The following is a 19433-nucleotide window of genomic DNA, read 5'->3' as shown; positions in this document are numbered from 1 at the left end:
TTCTATATAGGTAAAATTGGATGGTCTCCATGTTTTGGCCAATTTTACAGTTACATGTGTGACTGTATACTTCAAAACAATATTTATTTCCATATAGCCAGGATTTTTTGGTTCACATAAAAATCCCATAAACATTGAAATAGTAATTACATATTGACTGAATACCTCCATGCTATACTGACACATTAATGTATAATGAAATGGACCACCGTTTATTATGTGATATCCAGAGTTTGGTCTAAGCAAGCGGAACAGTAGTGCCAAATCAGATTGCCGGTTTTATAGCCCAATAACAACTTAAAACCTTCAATAGTAAACATCACACACACAGTATAAAACAGATATAAACAATACTAAGCATCATATTTCCATCAATGACCAATGATAAAATGTTAGATAAATCCGACAATGATGATGATGTCACATTAGGTCCTCCATTATTAACATCAATTGAATAAGGCTCATATATCAATTAAATATTTCTCAAATTAAATTAATAATATGAGTGTACACAACGAATATACATTATTATGTTTTTAGATTGTATTCTTTTCGCAATATTTTTAAAAAACAAGCACATTTTGACAAAAGCACCCCAAATGTCATCTACAAGCCCGATGCTATTTTCCACAGACAAAAGAGCCAAAAGTAGCCCAATTAGGCGGAAATCAGTCCAATCTGGCAACGCTGAAGCTGACCCGCGTGACGTCTGGGTGAGTGGCGGCCGTTCACTTCGATACCGCCAGGTGGCCACGAGGGGCGCATGAGCAACAGGAGCCGCGAGCAGCCAGGACCCCCCAGTGAAAGTCAGTCAAATTTGACTGATGCGACTTCCCAACAGCCCAACAATTAGTCGGAAGCCGGTAGAACCGTAAGTCACGTGAGCAGTGTCTCGTTGAGTCTGTCAAATGTCAGTTAACTAACAAGGGAGCAAAAGTATTGAATGCAATGTTAAATTAGTCAGCTGCAGTATTAAACAGGAGGAGAAGTTAGCTAACAGTACTAGGATTGGATAAACAGAAGAAATAGACAGGTTAGCTAGTACAGGATAAACCCTTTGGTAGCTAATGTTAAAGCTGAAGGGTAAACAGTTGAAATAGTCAGCATGTAAAAGGTAATGTATAGTTAGCCTATACAATATAGTAGTAAGCTAAAATGAATGTATAATACATATAAATAGCCATGCTTAATTATTGTTTAACAGTTGATATGGTAAGCTAGCATACAGTAATGGATTTAGTTGAAATAACGTTAGCTAAACATAATTGAATAAATGGTTACATTGGAAAGTAATGCATAAACGTTATAGTCCACCCTCCTAAAGGTAATATATATGTTTGATTTTGTTTGCTAAATGTAATGGATAAATGCTGAAATAGGCATTTCTAGCTAAAATAACTGCAGTCCAATACAAAAGTCCTGGAATAAATTCCATCCAAATGTTTTTGTTGTTGTTTTAATCATTTTGTAAGTTTTGCTCGGCTTACATAATAAACTTGCATTACTTAGTGTAGATAGTGAAAGTAATGGATACATTGAGATGCCCCGTTTCTGCCATTAGAAAGTAGTAGTGCAATGCAAACTTGACCAAATTGACAATATTCTGTGAAATAATAATTATTCATACTTTATGTAATTGAAAGCCTTGCGCTAAATAACATCCAGTTGAAAATCTGTTTTAATGAACCGACTTGGAACATGACAGTGGTGTGGAGGAGGGGGAGACTTGAGTTTGTCTGCCAAAAAAAGGTTGAGAACCAGTGCTCTGGCTACACACTTAGACCACAACACGGGGAAACAGATTAAGGCTCTGATTGAGGATATAGTACAGGAACAGCTGAGCGGCAGCCAGCTGCTTTCTCACACAGGTCACTGAGGAGAACTGCACAGATGTGTCTGTGCATGCCCTTGTCACCTTCTAGGATGCATGGGGTCAACTGGCCATGATCTTTGCACTGGGGCCATCGACACCAGCAAGACAGCATGCCTGGGTGTGGAGTGAGACTGTTGGACAATCGTGAGACAAACGCAGCCTCCTTTTCAATTAGATTTCTCATGGGTTGCAAGATGAGTTCTAATCCGCTGTGGCGCTCAGCCCAAGTCTCCACATGTTGTTTACTTAGAGATCTCACAGGAAAGACGCCACCTCTGTTTTTTCAAAGTGTTCATTCAATCACCTAAAGTTTCACCACAGCTATGGTGGAAAAGGTGAATGAATGGGCAGACTACCAGTCTTACTCTCCGCTGCTGTGTGTTTTGGATGAGTCCTGTGAGTGGTTATGGTGCTCAGGGACCACTCATGAGAGAGACAGGCGTGCATCTTTGTGGGTTGAATGAGAGGAGAGAGCTAACCTCTTTTGGGGTTGTTTAAGATCTTATGGGAGAAGAGAAATATGTTGTTACAGACAGGGAAAGTGATGATGCAGCATGGATGAGAGGGAGATGAATAGTATCTGTTACATAACCTGTTTTCCAACATTTCATGACTGTGAGCTTCCCATACCTTTAACTACCAGATCAAAGCATGTCTGTAAAACTTGGAGTTGCCAGGACACACGTTTTACGTGCGGAAGACTTGTGAAAGTTGAGCTGCAGCATTGTAAAGGGAATCGCTTCACACTTTGCCTTTGCAGTATAAATGAAACAATTAATCTACACTCAATTAATTAACATCATTATGACAGATACTGCATTAACTCAAATTATCCAGCAATCAGTGCTGTAGATTCTTGAAGAAAAACATCTGGTTTCTGAAGTTTTGTGATATTGTCGTATAGCCTGCCAATTCAAATTCAAATGGAAGGTAACGACGAACGCAGCTGCCTTGACGATATAGCTCCAATAGTGTCGTTCAAAGGAAGCACGGGAACAGACACACGGCAACATGATGTAACTTGGCAGAGCGCGTGCTGCGTGTGGGCACATGGAACCGAGCGATGCCGTGAGTGAAGCAACAATACAGCCGACGAGGGGGAGTTTCTTCTTGCAAAGCGCATGCAATTCCCGGTGACTTCAGATCCAAGGAGGTGGCGATATTCATGGCAGCGCGATTCAAACTCTCTCACTTGGAGCAGGAGTACATGCTTCAGCAGCCCTGGAGCCAGCGCGCGACTCTCTTTGCGCCTTCTCTTTCTTGGTTCCACATGAACTAAAACAGATGGAATAATGTCTGCTTAAAATAACAGTTATTCAGCGCTGGAAGAGGGTAACAAAGCTTAAAGTTTCTCACTTTGGACTGTAGTGAGGTGCTGATTTGACAACCTGAAGACATTCTGCGCAAAGTCTTACCTGGGCATTATGAAGAGGTATCCAGGGTTTCTTTCATTCTTGGTAGAGGATGCCGTCTTACTGAACTCGTGTAGCTAAATCGCGGACTTTTATTTAATTTGCTCACATTTGAGTGGCTCTCGGTTAAACGCCATCTGCCCTTTTACGCACTACATTCAAATCGTCGCAACCATCCAAAATGGACCGTGTGGGATTCGCTGTTTTGATGGTTTTGGCTGTTGCACTGCTGCGAATTGGTGACAGTCACAAGGACACAACAGGTGGGAAGAAAGAGGGTGCAGTCGCCGGGCGCAGTCAGCAGTCCCGGGTGAGGAGTCAAGGTCACTCGCCATGGAGACCAGAGCACGGCGCATCCTCTGGACCATCCGGTGAAAGTTCTCCCGGGACCGACACGGTTAGGACTCGATTCCGAGTGCCGAGGGCCACATCATCCCAGGGGGACGGCAGGCACATATCCAGAGCAGGGCCGGCTCGTGCTGCAGACGCATCCCGGGAAATCCTCGTCTCTCCGCCGCGGGATGGTGCGCTGCGCACCGCCAGACACCCGAGCAGCCAGCAGCACAGAACCAGAGTGAACCTCAGGCAGAGCAGCAAGCCCAACTCTGCCAGCACGAGGAGACTTGCTGGGTAAGAATGGCAGCCAAGTGCTCTACAGTCTACTGTATACAATGTTTTACTATGCTTTATCAAGCTGTTCAAGCCATTTAAGTCCACCATGAGCAGTACTTTTTAAGGGATTTGTGTGGGCTATTTTACTGTACACTAGTCCACGCTTACTGTAAAGTGGTGGTTGCCCACTTACGCAGGGTCTCTCCTCCTGTAAGACAAACCAAGTCATGATGTAGCACAAATACCTTCAGGAAATGGCTACAAAGTGTTGCTCCAGATCAATACAAAGCTGTGTTGATAAAGTGCATGAAACTGTCATTCAGTAGGTGAAAGAGCTGCATATGAATTAATTAAAGTATCACATTTTGTCATCAGACATGAAATAATAGCTGAGGTTAAACACTGCTGATTACTGAGCTGATAGTGAAGATGTATGATGAACAGCAACCATATGGATGTTTCAAACTGTTTTGAGACTAATGCAACACTGCATTATCACCATTTCCTTCTATTACTACACATAGCAGTATGTTTAAATCAGAGTAGGAGAGTGGCTGCAGACTACTTCAATGTGTGTGCCCCAGCATGCGCTGTTGCCTGTGGCCATGTACTGTGAGTGGTTCAACCAGAGCCTTGGCTGGTGATTTGAGAATTTGCTTAGTGATCACAAACACCTGTTTCCACGATGGCCCTCTCTCAAAGCTGCAAATCCTTACTTTTGTTTTTCTCTGTTAAACTCCAAACAGGAGGATGGGTTATTTCCATATTAAATCCCTTTTCTTTTTTGTTAATTGAACACTTGTGCATTCAGTCCTGTTTGTTCCATAGGGACAAAGCATGATGCACATTGCACACACAATAATCAGAAGGGGATTTGAATGGCTCACCGTTGGTTGCAGACAATGACATTTTTTATTCAATATCTCTTCTCTGTGTCATAAAAGAGGCCCTTGCCTTGAGGAAATTGGTTATTTCAATGGGCAAATATTCCACACCTAACAAGGGGATTCAACAAATTGTTTCACCATCTGTGTAGGCATACGTAAAGTGCACTCACCTGACTTGAGTCCAAATCACATTAACACCCAAATGAAACAATGGACAGGGATGTCGTCCAGTACGTGGGTATATCTGCATTGTACATGATATAAATGTATTGTGCACCATCAATATGCCCTGATCCAACTCACCTTAAAAGCCACATTTCTTATTATATCCGTCATCATGAATTGAGGTGCTGTCTATTTAAAGCAGGGCATAAAGAAAATAGCTGCCTGTAGTATTGGATCCAACATGCTTTATTGCCTTTCTTGACAAGGCCAAAGAAAACAAATCCCAGTGTTGAATGAATGGGGTTCTTTGAGTTTGAAAGAAGCATAAAGATGGCGTGACATAGCTCTTTGTGAACATTAACTTATAGTAGTCTGCATGGTGATTTAAAAACTTTGATTCATGGGCTTCAGATGAATCATCCGGCGCTTGTTAGAGAAAGTGCGTTCATGACACATTTCCTCTTTGAGTTCCCACTCAGCTTACTCATTTGCTATACCCAGAGGCACTGGCAGCGCTGGGTTCACTTAACTCTCCTTTACATTCATGTTGACTCAGTAGAACTCCCTTCTGTTTTCAGTGCACCTGTCAGAGGTTTGTCTGATTCAGATAGCTCAGTGGTGAAATAATACTCCACCGCCTCATGTTCTGGTTTTAAAGAAAAATATAACTAGGTGTGAACATGGTGTTATCCACATTTTAACCTAGGGCTTGATCCTAATTATGTTGTATAAAGTTCTCCATTACATACATATATCCCTTGATGGAATTTGAATGTGATGACTGATGTCTTTGGCACGAGCCTGGCCTGATGTGTTTGATTTATGACAAAGCTAAACCTGCCAGAGGGCCCAAACAACGGCATGCAATCCCTGTGACGCCTCAGTAAGGCTCGCAGTATCTAATGGGCGCAATCCGTCTGAGGTCAATGAGTCAATTCCCGTTATCTTCTCACATCACCATGAGTCAGACATCCACTTACTGTAATATCTTGTGAAAAGATGATGGGGCACAGATCCATGCCAGCGCGTTGACTGTTGCCCTGTAGTTGCTCTTGCGGTCTGGTGCCTTTTCATCTATCTGCAAGAATTGGCCTGCGCTGTAAAAGCGGATTAAAGAGTGCAAAGAATCCAGTTATAACTGTTTAAAACCTGTCATCTCTCATTTGCTCAGTGATTTTAGAAGATGCAGGGTGCTTTTCATGTCCCGTGTGTCTCACATAATCCCTTCAAGGCTCCGATAACTCTGTATTTGTTTTCACTCTGGACTCTCGCATAACAGAAAGAGGGACTTGTGGGTCCACATTCAGATAGAGTTTCGTGACTTGCCCTGAAATTTTTAGCAAATGAAATGCAATTATAGCGTAATCTCTTAAGTGTTCATATCGACTGCCTTTGCAATCAGATCAGTTTGTCATGCAAAGGTCCATTTCTCTATGGATCATGGAGAGGCCCTCTTTATTAATGAATGCTTGAGACAGTACTCTCAGTGTCTTATTTCACCTTGTTTTTCTTGTATATGTCTTCCTTTCAGACCTAATGTCTGTGGGGGTCAGCAGTGCTGCTCAGGCTGGGCTTTGGCATCAGGAACCAATCGCTGCATAAAACGTAAGTACTAAAACCTGAATGTCCCATGTAAATATTTAATATCATTCTTTCATTCAGCTACAAAGAACAACCAATTGAATTCTTTGCAAACTAAGGTCATACATGATTTAGAAGTCTTGAAGTGGCACACAAGCACACTAACGTGCATTATTTATATTAGAGCTTTTTAACTAGAAAGCTTCTCAGACAGAGAGGCTTTACAATATCATACACACAGACTGCAATCTAACACAGTAAATAGCTACTAATGAATATCACGTTACGTGAAATTGCCCTATGAAAGTTTTCCAAGGGTGTTATTGCCCCCATGCCTTTATTTAAGATCTTCACATTTAAATTGTCATCGCTTAGCACTTAGCTCTCTAAGTATGGGTGAAACTGCTTCTTTTATTTGACCACAGCAGTATTGGATATCCTAACTGCCAGATAATTAAAAGAGAAATAGAAGACACTGGCTGAGAATGAATAATTGGCCACTTCTTTAAATGCAAAAAAATCCCAGTCTTATCAGGTCTTATCATTGACATATTCTAAACATGGGTCCACATTCAATACAGAAAGTAAGTAAGTAAAGAACAATCTATATATATAGCTCTTTTTGCAGACGTATGGCATTAACAAGGCATTATACTACATACGACATATACAGAAATGGCTACAACTTACACCAAATTTACTCTTTGCTTGTCATGTTTCAATTTCACATTTACAACCATCATTGTGTGTTGCAGACAGAAATAACAGTTTGGAATTGGAACTTTTTTAGAGAGAGTTATCTTTAAATTTTACAAGTGACATAAAACCCACACGGCAGCTGGCATCTACTGTATCTGTCTATCTATCTATCTATCTATCTATCTATCTATCTATCTATCTATCTATCTATCTATCTATCTATCTATCTATCTATCTATCTATCTATCTATCTAGCAGCTAGCTAGCTATACTTCGATTTGACTTGTTTACTGTTCTCTCTGTTCCTCTGCTAATTATGTCCCTCTCTCACAAACACACACACAAACTCACACGCACACACAGTTAACACACTTTTCAGCCAGTCGATTACACAGCAAGCCTCCTAATTAGATCTCCTTCTCTCCTGCCCTTTGCAAAACCTTCTTCCCTTTTTTTCCTCAACTCCCAGCTAAAGACACACTTACCAAGGTGTAAATTACATCTAACGTGGAGCTGCAGTTACTCACATTAAAGGGGTAAATACTTTTAATCTGCCAGAAAGTAACATGTCCAGCCTAACGTGCCTGTGTTAAACAAGGCAGTGCATCTGAGCAGGTCAGGGATCTGTCCAACCATCTGGACCCTCTTACAGCTTGGCCCTCACCCAGGTCCGACTGGAGGCTATGCTATCATCAGCTGAGTGAAGCCCCACGGCCGGCAAGGTGCCAACACAAAGGCCCCAGACTGGATCTGGGACTGGAAGCCCCCACGTAGAAGACCTCCGTGGAGGAAAACAGGCTCAGGCTATCTTTATTCTGTCCCTGCCTGAGGGCCAGGCTGCTTTATTAGGGGATGGCAGCATGAGAAAACATGTTCACAGTTGGAGAAAGAAAAGGAACAAACGTGTCGGCTGGAAGCAAAGTCAAAACATATCACGGCCGAGATGCGTCTCGTAAATTCTCGCTGAAGGGATTGAAGTAGTGTCTAATATTAAAAGTGTTGTCTGCTTCACCCGCGAGGCTGGATCGGGTGACTACAGTTATGGTTTCCTAACAATACCTCCTTGTTTGATTGGGTTGAGCTCAGAGCAAATTTATGACAGGAATTGTATGACTTGTTGTCCAGGGAGTGCGCCTACATGTCTTTAGAAATGTGTTGTTAAAACGGTCTACGTCTGGGTCTCTGTGGGTCTGGCTGGAGATTGTTGTCTGGCTCTGAAGCCTCCACTCTGCCCATGTCCTGGCAGGTTCGGAACTGACTGTCTCTGTTTTCTACTTCAGGATAGATGGTTAACAGACTTGTTTGTGTCAAAGCAAAATTCCGTGTACTCAAAATAGCTGGCGTTGTGCGATCGAAAGCTTTGATCATTAAGAAGAACAGAACATTGCATTTCCATTGCTGATGTTTATTTCTCTTCTAGTTAAGCTACCAGCTGCAACAGAGATACGACTTCATAGGTTTTACCCAACCAATATTGATTTTATTAATGTCCGAGAACCAAATGTGTGTGTGTGTGTGTTGTCTTTGGCTGGTAAAGTGAGGCCAGGTGTTAACTTGGCTGTAATTCTACCTTTTTACTTACAAGCAGGAGCTCCCGTCGAGATGAATGGAGCATCTTTTTGTTTTGGTCACCACTTGTTCCCCCCTGTGTTAAGAGTCACATCTGTTCATCAACAAGTATTGTTGTGGAGATGAAGAGCAGAAAGTGGCCATATTGTAGCCTCGCCTTGAGTTATAATACAAGAGGGTCTGTCAGCTGCATAACCGTTCACACTGTCTTGAACTTAAGATGCAGCACCAAGACTTTAACACCATCATTCTTACTACACGGCAGTAATAGCAGGACATGGGAATCTTGTACACCTGACAGTAATTGCCAAAAAGAGAAAACGGCAAGTTGTTTTGGTAATATGCACCATCGGTAAATCACGACAGAAATCTGTTTACAAAATACTAAGTTGCTTAGCGTTGGAATTAGGATGAGCGTTTGAATTGCTTGAGTGTAAATACAGTAACCCCCAATAAGGTGTGTGTAGTACAGTGTATAATTACTGTTTTGAAGTTTTGGTTTACAAGGTTTCTTGGAATAAAACATTAAAGTAAGTACCTCTTAAAGCCAGTGTTACTGGAGAATAGATTTGAATTGTATCTGTTCTCCTTTGTATCTGCTCTCAGAGGCTTCACTGTTATATTTTCACCTTTGAATGTGTGTTTCACTCATACCGAGCTGTTAAATGGATTCTTGGATCGGTTACCAGGTGGCACACAGACCATCTGAGCTAAAGTCGGAGCTGCAGTGAAGATACCTCTTAGTTTTTCAACAAGAGGCTGAGCTTCCTTTATACACAGTTTTGTTATGAGCTACAATATCAATTTCAGCATGCTAACCACCTTACAATGACAATGTTGAGACAGTGATGTTCAGCAGATATCTTTACCATTTTCATCATCTTCATTTTGAGCACATTATGATGAGAAGCACAGGAGTGCCATTTGTTTTGCGGGTCTTTGTTCATAAACAAAGTATTGGACAAATTGAAATTCCTTCTGAGGGAGACATAAAGATCTGTAATTTCATGGAAATCCATCCAATAGTTATGTCACTAAAAACCACATGATGCTATGTCCAAAAAGGAATGCTAGGTGTTGGCGTAACTCATACTGCCAGGGTCACTTTACATCAGAGTTATGTTGTATTGCTCTGGCTTCTCCAGTCGACATGGCTGTTTTAGTAATTGGATTAATGGCATGGTCTACCACACACAGAGTGAACAGAGGGTTCGGGATAATATAGAATACCTCTGAACGGGGACTTCAGGCTCCCTGCAGCACAGACAGAAACTGACTTTACATTTAACCTGAGCTCATAGTGCTCCCTAAAATACACGCTTGTAGGTTCTGCAGCAGAATTCATTTCTCCACGCTATGCATCACACTAATTTGGTGAAAGCACGCGATACATATGGCAACTTGCTGCAGCCAGCAGAGAGCACGACCCTCGAGAAAAAGCCCATGGATGGCCTTTGATGTACACCCCTCGCTGTCTGAGAGAGTGTAGATGAAAGGTGCATCATTCACATGGAGGAATACAGTTGTTTTCAGTCTCTTAAGCAGTTGGTGATTGACAGAGTGCAATGCGGTAGAGAGGAGTTTCTTTTTGATTGCCTTCCAGCTTTCTTTGGCCTGCTGTGCCGCTCAGGGCCCCATCCCAACCCTAAAATAACTCATCATGTAGAGAATCTCTCTCTCTCTCTCTCTCTCTCTCTCTCTGTTGTGCTTACCTCTCCCATCACAAGGTAACATTCCCTCTCTTTCTAAACCAAATATATGGCATGTAGCATGTTCATTCCACCATGTCACCAGTGTAGTTTGAGTAGGATTGAAGGCCTCCAGTGTTGAAGGAGCATGTAAGTCATCTTAAGGGATTGACTGTTCACCATGACTTTTAATGTTAATTCATTAATGAAATAACAGTATGATCTTAGCGATCTTTTTAGGTTATTTGTTGAATATCACAGTTGCTCTTTAGATCTTCAGCGTGAAACACATTTTATACAACATGTGTGAAGCAGCTGCTAAACTATCAAGGACATACACGTGTTAACGTTTTCTGACCTCCAAAACAGTACCCAAAAATGCAGGTTCACTATCTTCACCTAATAGATACAAGCCGTCTCAGTTAACTTTGTATTAACCTCCCCGACACACAGCAGAATATCCACATTGGACACGATCGAGTAAGATTTAATGTCTGCGTCCAGACAAAAACTCATTCTGAACCTTGGCAAGAAGTTGTGGCAAGAAGTTGGCTGAATAAGATATATTTTCTCTTATCTACACTGGTCACATGTGCGTGTGTTTTGAATTAGATTTATTGTGCATAACAAGTGAATGAATGAACTGTACTGTTCTTCTTAGGACAGTGCAATGCATGCAGCTGAAGGTCATGAGCCAGAGTCAAGCACATGATGCAGCGTTTGCACCTTGACCCACTGAGTCACCAGGACATCCATAGTACTGCTAAATGCATCAGTTTTTCAGCAGAGTTACTGGAGATATGATGAGCATATAGCCTGTGGAAAAAGTGACATTTGTAATCTACAGAATCTCAACAGAAGCTGAAGAGTTGGGAGTTTACTTCTCAGTTTGTTTGATTAAGTTTAAGTGATATCTCACTAACTAAATCATTTATGTGTCTTGATGATGCAGCATTGAGGCATTCAAATCACAAAAAAACTCAACTATTCTCCCAAAGGTTGAAAGAAAGAGAAAAGAGAGACCGAACACCGATGAGAACCATTCCCTCTGAGCAGCGTCCTCAGTTTTACAACAACAGGAGGAGGTTCTTTTTTAAATGCTAGCGTTTCTGGTGACTTCATTGAGCCGGGGTTGAAATTACTGCTGCGGAGACAGCCACAGAGCCCTCCTCAGCTTTATATGTCGTGTGTGGATTTGTGGGGGTTGCACAGTTCACAGTTCAGGGGCATAGCACTCCCTAGGCAGCCCTGCAGAGTTATGGCCCATTAGACATAACCTGTAATCAATACACACCCCGTTGGCCCAAAACCCATCATTAACATAGACGCTGGACAGCTCGCTCAAAGTTTGTCTACCCAAAACCAGGAGTGCTGCTTTCTCGTCTCCAGCTGGTGTGTCTGTTTGTAGGTTGCAATTGGGTCCTGTTTAGGCCTCCTGCGCCACATGTTTTTCTAATTGCTACCATAGACGAAAGTGTGGTAAAAATTATGTACTATCAGCGTCTGGACCGAGACGTCTTCCTGTAGAGGTTTTTTTTGTTTGTTTATTTGAACTTCTTCATTCATACAGAGATAATGAAGAAGTAGAACAAAGTTGGCCAAGTAAAGCTATTTTTCAATAACACTTTTTCCACGCTGTCATGATGCACAAAAGAACACAAGCTCTCGCAGATCTCTCAGCAGGAAGCCTAGAAAGAAAGACTTGACTTGATTGACACTGACAAAGCAACATTAACAACCAGCACTCCTCTCCTTCAGTCACACACACGCTCCCTGAGGCTATGGTGTTGTTAGGGCAGCCCATGGCCCGCCATATTTCATGGCACCCTCCTGCTTAAAGACCATATGGAAGTTGTTGGGATGTGATCCCTCAGGAGGATGGGGTTTGTGGCTTTCTGGCGAGCACCACGTCTCACAGAGTCAGCTTTACAAGTTGCGGGCGCACGCCCCCAGATCCCGATATCCTCCACAGAGCGACCCAGCATGTGGCTCATTAGAAGCTGAATGTGGGGGTCTGATGGGTGCGGCGCATGGAGGCACGATATTGCGTGGCTAAAAGTAATGTACACAGTGTCATGGGTCAGCTGTTGGTTAACAAAATGCCCCCTCAGAGCTGAGGTGGGTTAGATGGATACAAATTCCAACTACTTTATTAGACCAAAAAGCCCACACTGATTGAAAAATGTGCATCAATAACAGCGGCACCTAAATCTGGTGAAAATAAAGGATCAGTCAAACAGCATCAGGCTCACTCCCTTCTGCTACTGATTAGAACAATAGAGAAGTTTCATTCCCAACTTCAGTCACAGCTCCAGCAGTGTGGTTGGAGGCAGCAGGAAAGGATAGCACTTGAACTGGCAACCATGTAGAAATCACATGTTGTAAAGAGATTAACGCTCACTTGAAATGATAAGCATTGAAAGGCAATTGTATTAACTGCTCAATAGACCAATTCTTACTTCTTCAGTGGATTGCGAGTGCGAATGAGCGGTGAATTGCTCTGCTTGTCTTTCCTCGCTGCCTGCCACGGTCCTAAACACTTGACCTGTTTCATTAGATCTGTCAGGTTCGGTGGTGACTCCTGAAAAGAGGCTCCTGCTGTCATCACAGGACGTTTACCAGACTACGTATTCAGTCTCAAAACGTTTGCAGTTATCTATGTGCAGTTTTGTTGCAGCAATTCTTATTGCCTGTTTTAAAATAAACTGAGGCTTTTAGCTTTTCACAAACATTGCATCCACATTGTTAGACACACATTCTACCTGCAGACGTTAACACCATTATGGATGGTGCAGAGATGCCGTTTTTTAGGCCAACCCGGACGTTAGCATCGCACTGGCTCCCTTGACAAAATGCAAATATTTTTTCCATTGGATTTGCAGAAAATAAGCTCTTTGGCAAACACAATTTTATGTTCAGGAAAATAATCTTCAAAGATAAACACTACTTTTGTGGTTTTAGAAGCATACAAAGCTAATGGTGGGTTATAAACGAACTACACCACAGTCACATGAGCGCGGGTATACACAACGGGGCTGACGTGAGGACGCTTTCTAGTCAGCAACAGACTTTTTTCAGACACATCAAAGCTTTCAAATTCCCAAGAGAGATATTTACTGACTTATTTCATGTCGTAGAACAAAACGTGTTAACCACACACCTTATTTCAGTCATCTAACCAAAAACTAATAAAATTACCGACAAGGTTACCGGAGGTGCAAAAAAGGCAAACTAATTTCCAGGCTTGAGGCACATTCCTGCGTCACTCTATTATGACCTTCAGAAATGGCCACACTGAAATAGCCAATTGTAGGTAAGTTGCTGCAACCATAATTTCTAATGCCATTTAATCTCTGACTGTTATTTTCCAACTTCCTGTCTCTCAGTTACAGCGTTGAAAGGGCCTTCAGTCAAGCCTTTTGTCATATTCTACTTAATTATAATCTTCGGAGCAGCTCCCAGCCTCTAAATCTCATAATGGTGCATAGCTCAGCCTGTAGAGAGTCCTTTCCAAGATTGTTGCGATTATGCTTTCATTGTCAATATTATTTTCAAACGTCAAGTTACCCCTGGTAGCACTGTTGACCTGCGTGAAGTGAGGAGATTTCTCTACATGTTTGAGTTATGTCAGATATTGGTTTCAAGTTTCCCCATGTTGAATGAAAAGACTGTAAAGATGTGATGGGTTGTGTTACTCTGAGTCAGAGAGAGGGGAAGGTGAATCTCTGGTGGATTGTAATGGACTGGAAACAAGCTTGAAGTTGGAAATTAGAGTCCAGTGGAGGGGGGACGAGATTTTACCAAGATATACACGCACATGCAAGCCGAAGCTTATAACAGGTAACTGTAACCCACTAGAGAAATTATGGACAATATTTACCTCAATAAAGACCCTGGGGTTACTTTTACATACAGAATTACTGTGTGATTGCCTCAAAGTGGCAATACTAATAACTTATAAAAGTGATTGATTAGCTCCCAAATGAATGCTTTTTGTAGAAGAATGGATTCTTGGATTAACCATAGCCTCAGGGTTGCAAAATTCCGGGAATATTCAAAGTTGGAAACATTTTCCACGGGAATTAACGGGAATAAACGGGAATATACGGGAATTAACGGGAATGTACGGGAATTAACGGGAATAAACAGAAATAAACTGGAAATGTTGGGGTAATTTAACTGTATGTACCTTGTCATAAGCAGACATGCATGCAAACATTTATAATAGAACTTTTAAAAATGAAATTTTTTACTTTTTTGACATTTTGTGAGTAGAACTTTATTCTTTCATGGAACAACAAAAACATGAACATTTTTTGGTGTTTTTCCCTGAATCCTTTCAGGTCTAAATGCTTTCTTCCTGGACCTCATCAACGTCCTCCTCACTGCTTTAAAAAGTTAGTCTACTGTATACAAATAAACTTGGTATTAAAATGAACATGGCTTCAGTTTACCAAGTAATCAATATGCTAGGTAATGACAAACAGTGTTGGGAAAGTTCACTTTCTACATGAACTTCAGTTCATAGTTCACAAGTTTTAAAATGAACTAGTTCAGTTCATAGTTCATAATTCAAAATGTTGAACTAAGTTTTCAATATGTTGCGAGCTATAATTGAAATCTCGATCTGTCTGCAATACCGCTCTTGGCCTCTACGCCACTTGCCAGGCATAGGGCTGAAACGTTCAGATGCAACACTGATGACAAAGACGTTCAAAAACAACAGAACGTTTTATGTTTACGTTTATGTTTCTGGCAGACAATGTTCACAACCAGCTGCATTCAGGGTCCAGCTGAGCTAGGCGTGCATAGTCTTGTTCTCAACTACATTTAAGTTCCCTGTTATATGTTTTTGCAAAAAAACATAGGCACATTTTCTATTTTTTTTAAATTCCCGAGCCAAAATTCCCGTGGAAACTTTCCGGAAACTTTCCACCCCTTTGCAGCCCTACAAAGTCTTCAGGCATTTATTTAGACCTTGTTAAACTGTTCTAATGTATCTTACAGGACTGGAAGGAGAAAAGATTCACAGACCTCAAACTCACTAGGAGGAGGTTGAAGATATTTTAGCCCATATTAATAGTGTTTTATTACTGATTGGTTTGGATCAGCATGTTTGTTTGGAAGGTTCAAAGCTGCCAACTACAGTCTCCTATTTTCAGATGACTGGATCTGAACACAATCTCCCAAAACTTGGCCAGTCAGTCTTAGTCATAATTAAGGCTGAAGTGGCAATGCCAGGAATGTTTGCCGTTTCTCCTCTTTTATTTCCGATGGATTCCCATTTTATTATTACTCTCGCAAAGCAATAATTGCAGCACATATTTGTGAAATGGATGGAATGTGAGCCAATTAGTTTTAATGATGTGCAAGACAAATCTGCATGACAGCAATTACTGCGACAATGTGTTCAACAGCCCAGAGGCAGGGCCCAGAGACAACACAGACAGGCAGTGGCAGTGTGTGCCGCGGCCACGCAACGGGCTTCACGTGGGGCTCATGTCTGGACCAGAGTCACTGACCTGTCTTCTTTATCGCCAGCACAGGCCAAATGTTTGTCTGGTGTCAGTTCTGGGCCTCACAGCTGGGAACGGGTCACACGTCACTCGATCGAACACGTATTCCAGCCAGCCACGAACGCTGTTTCTCATTTCAACTCAGGCGGTTTATTTGAAGAATGCAGTTTCACACTTTACAGCCAGTTCTTCCCCTGCAGCACAATGTCACAGGAATCTGTGGCCTATTTGATCCACCGCTTCATCCCCAAACTTGAAGTTGAACAGACTCCGGACAAGGCGGTGGCACCCAGCCAGCCTGTACTTTAGTCAGATGATGGATTTAACTCCTCGCCAAACAGAGCTCAGGCTATTCCTATTTTATCCCATGATGGAAAATACGGATCACATAACAGGTTATACAAATCTACAACCACATTTCTCTAAATGTGTATGCTTCATCAAAAAAAAGGGGGCTTTATTTTCCTGAGAGCAGCTAAAACGAAATGATTGAGTGAATTTGTTTGCTTCGCCGTAAAACAGAAGAGAGTGTAGATATATAATACTCAATTTGTTGGTTTTTCTCTTTATACAGCCGGCTTACGACGCGACGCGTAATGTAGTGGTCTTTCAATTAGCGTGCGTCACGATCTGAGAAAACTAAAACACAGCGGTTGATTTGGCTTTCTTTGTGGTCTGTGGAAATGAAAGTCTGACGCTCCGGTTGTTACGCAGCACTGTCAGGATTGTCAGGTTTTCCTGTTTCACTTCAGTTTTGAGTGTCATCACGAGCAACATTTTCAGGGTCCTGCTTTCACTCAAAAGAAACATGAAGTGGCCCCGGAGCCTGAGCAGAATGGCAATAACAGGAAGTGTGCAGCAGGTAGAGCGCTGTTCGCACCCAGTGGGTCCCTCTTCGAACTGCCAGCGCTCCTCACTGCCAAGAGCTGTGGCAGCGTTCCTGCCTGCGATCTGTCAGTGTCCACAGCATCTGTGTCAATAGCATTCCATGGCCCTGTTGACAGAGTGCCGCTGTTTGCTTAAGCCGCCACCGACCAGTGGCCTGATTTACTGTTTGAGGACAATGTCATAAATCCTCAAGTGCCGTCTACGACATGCATTTGTGTGACAAGATCGAGAGGTTGTTTACTTTAAATTGTGTGCCGCAGGTCTTTCAGTTTCTGGAGTGTGACGCGAAGAGGTGGGGTTGGGCTCGCAGAGTGACACAGATTATTTTTTCCATGACCACAAAATGACCTCAGCGCTGTGTATTTGCAGACTATTGATACATATTCTGCACACATTCATCTTTTAAGTACAGTAAGACCCTTAACATGTATTTTGTTGTTCAAATAAAATATACAGGCCATTTCTTTGATGAAGTGTCAGCCATTTACAGTTGGCCTTCAGTTTTTCCCATTCGCTCATGTTTTTATGACCTCTTACTTTTATTGCCTTTTTAAGCTTCCTGTGTTACAGTGAAAGCACACGCTGGATTCTAGATCAGTGACGAAAGATATTTTTAGGAAATCACTCTGTATAGAAACACTAAACTGAGCCATGAACCTGGAGTATAGGCTTTACCTCAGCAAGAAATTGGATAAGGATTTAATGTGAGTGATCATATACATTTCGACTAAACAGGGCAGTTAAAGACTCAAGTGAAATTAAACATGACAGCCCCTCCAGGCTCTCTGCTAAATGAAAAGGACAGGGTGGGTTGAAAATGTAAACTAATGGCCCCATGATTGAATCAATTTAAAGTGAGCCCCGGTTTTGAGATCAGGGATCTACTACTACTACTGCTTCTTCATAGAAGGGGGACACATGCTCGAACATGACCTGCTGAAAACCTGATCTCCATCTGTGCTCTCTCTTCAGCTGACTGCCAGCCCCCCTGCCAGAACCGTGGCTCCTGCAGCCGGCCACAGACCTGTGTGTGTCGCTCAGGCTTCCAGGGGCCCCGCTGTGAGGAGGTGACTCCAGAGCAGGTGTACATCCGTGATGGAGGCGCCCTGAAGCGCGTTCAACCGGGGACCAACCCTTTCCAGAAAGACCAACCACGGAGAAGGCCCTCGGAAAGGCAGGCCATCGATACCACCAAGGTCCAGACCCCACGACCTGCGACCCCCAGACAGCCTGTGTAAGTGACGCAGCTGTGCTTCCCTGTCTTGTCTCTTTATAGCCAGGAGGAGCCTCATAGCTTTGCCAAATAAGGATGGGTCAAAAGATTTCAAGCGAAATCTAACATCAACTTTAAATGATGGTGCCCTGACACCATTCCAGCCATTTAAATTCATTAATTTAGCGGTTTTAAAGTGACCAGGCCTTTCTACTCATATAGTTTGCACTTTGCCTCAACGATTCTTTAATCCACTTTTTAAACTTTTATTTTGAGCAATTAAACTTAAATAATACTTCAACTTCTAACATGAGCATTGTATATATCTCCTGATTCACATTGTCACTCCTGCTGAAAGATTAACCACGGCCGGAGATTTGGGTCTGATAACCCTGTGTTCTGAAGAAGCCTGCATTCCTTCTGATGGCCAGCAGGGGGCAATTCCTCTGGTTGCAAAAATAAGTTAGATTGTATAAAAGTATGAGAAAATTACTCATAGACCTCTCACTTTATTTATTACCTCAGTACATTTTGTGAACCTGAGTTTATGGTCTCAATCTGTAGTTTCAAGTCTTCTTCAATACATAATGATGTTCATTTAGTAAATTATGGTCCCATTTAGAGTAAAATAGAAGACAAAGCAGAGCATTCACTTTCATAGTGTGCTTTTAGTTCATGAAAGTCCATTTGAAACCTTCTGGTCATCTACAAGTGTACTTACACCATATCTTGTTTTCTGGTTGCAAAAAGCAGGCTCACATACAAATATATTGAGAAACTGCGCTATTAGAATTTATCTAAATACTCTTGAACAAACAGAAGTTCATTATCCTGTTGTGTTTATCGCCGCAATAAATCAAACCAGATGAACGGATTCTTATGTTAAAACTTGAATACACTCAAAGTAAAACAAATAAGCATTGTTCTGCCATTTGCAGCCATGCTTGAAAAGGTATCAAGATAAATCTGTGAAATGTAGGAAACTACAACTTGATTTACCAGACAGGAGTATTAACCCATTCTATTTGCTATGAAATTAGAGCTCGGGGATTATTTTTGTCTTCAGGCTTTCACTTTGTTCTTTGATTTATTGGAATAACTGTGACTATAATGTATCCAACTAATAATTGCTCAGACGAAGGCCTCCTTCAGTGCATTCAGCAAACTCTCCAAAGACTTCTAATCAGACAGGCCAGACTAGTTTCTTGGCTTTTAACGCTTGACTGTTTTAGTTCCAATCGCGTTGGAATAACTTTTTGGTTTGATTAATCACTTTACCATGGCTAGAATTACAGTAAATTCTTGATCAAGGATGTCGAAAGGATGTAAT

At 42.0% G+C, this 19433-nt stretch overlaps 1 protein-coding gene across 1 annotated transcript in view; it reads left to right on the top strand.

Annotated features, from left to right (window-relative positions):
- The first annotated feature begins 3460 nt into the window (after positions 1–3460).
- LOC117725417 (latent-transforming growth factor beta-binding protein 2-like) overlaps positions 3461–19433 on the top strand; it is a 75863-nt gene continuing 59890 nt past the window's right edge. Inside the window, 3 exon segments of the mRNA XM_034525565.1 lie at positions 3461–3915; positions 6481–6554; positions 17863–18124. Coding sequence (XP_034381456.1) covers positions 3467–3915; positions 6481–6554; positions 17863–18124 — 785 coding nt within the window. The 5' untranslated portion in view covers positions 3461–3466.

Source organism: Cyclopterus lumpus, chromosome 22, assembly GCF_009769545.1.
Source record: "Cyclopterus lumpus isolate fCycLum1 chromosome 22, fCycLum1.pri, whole genome shotgun sequence".
NCBI lineage: Eukaryota > Metazoa > Chordata > Actinopteri > Perciformes > Cyclopteridae > Cyclopterus > Cyclopterus lumpus.
This window is presented reverse-complemented; position numbering and strand designations above follow the sequence as displayed.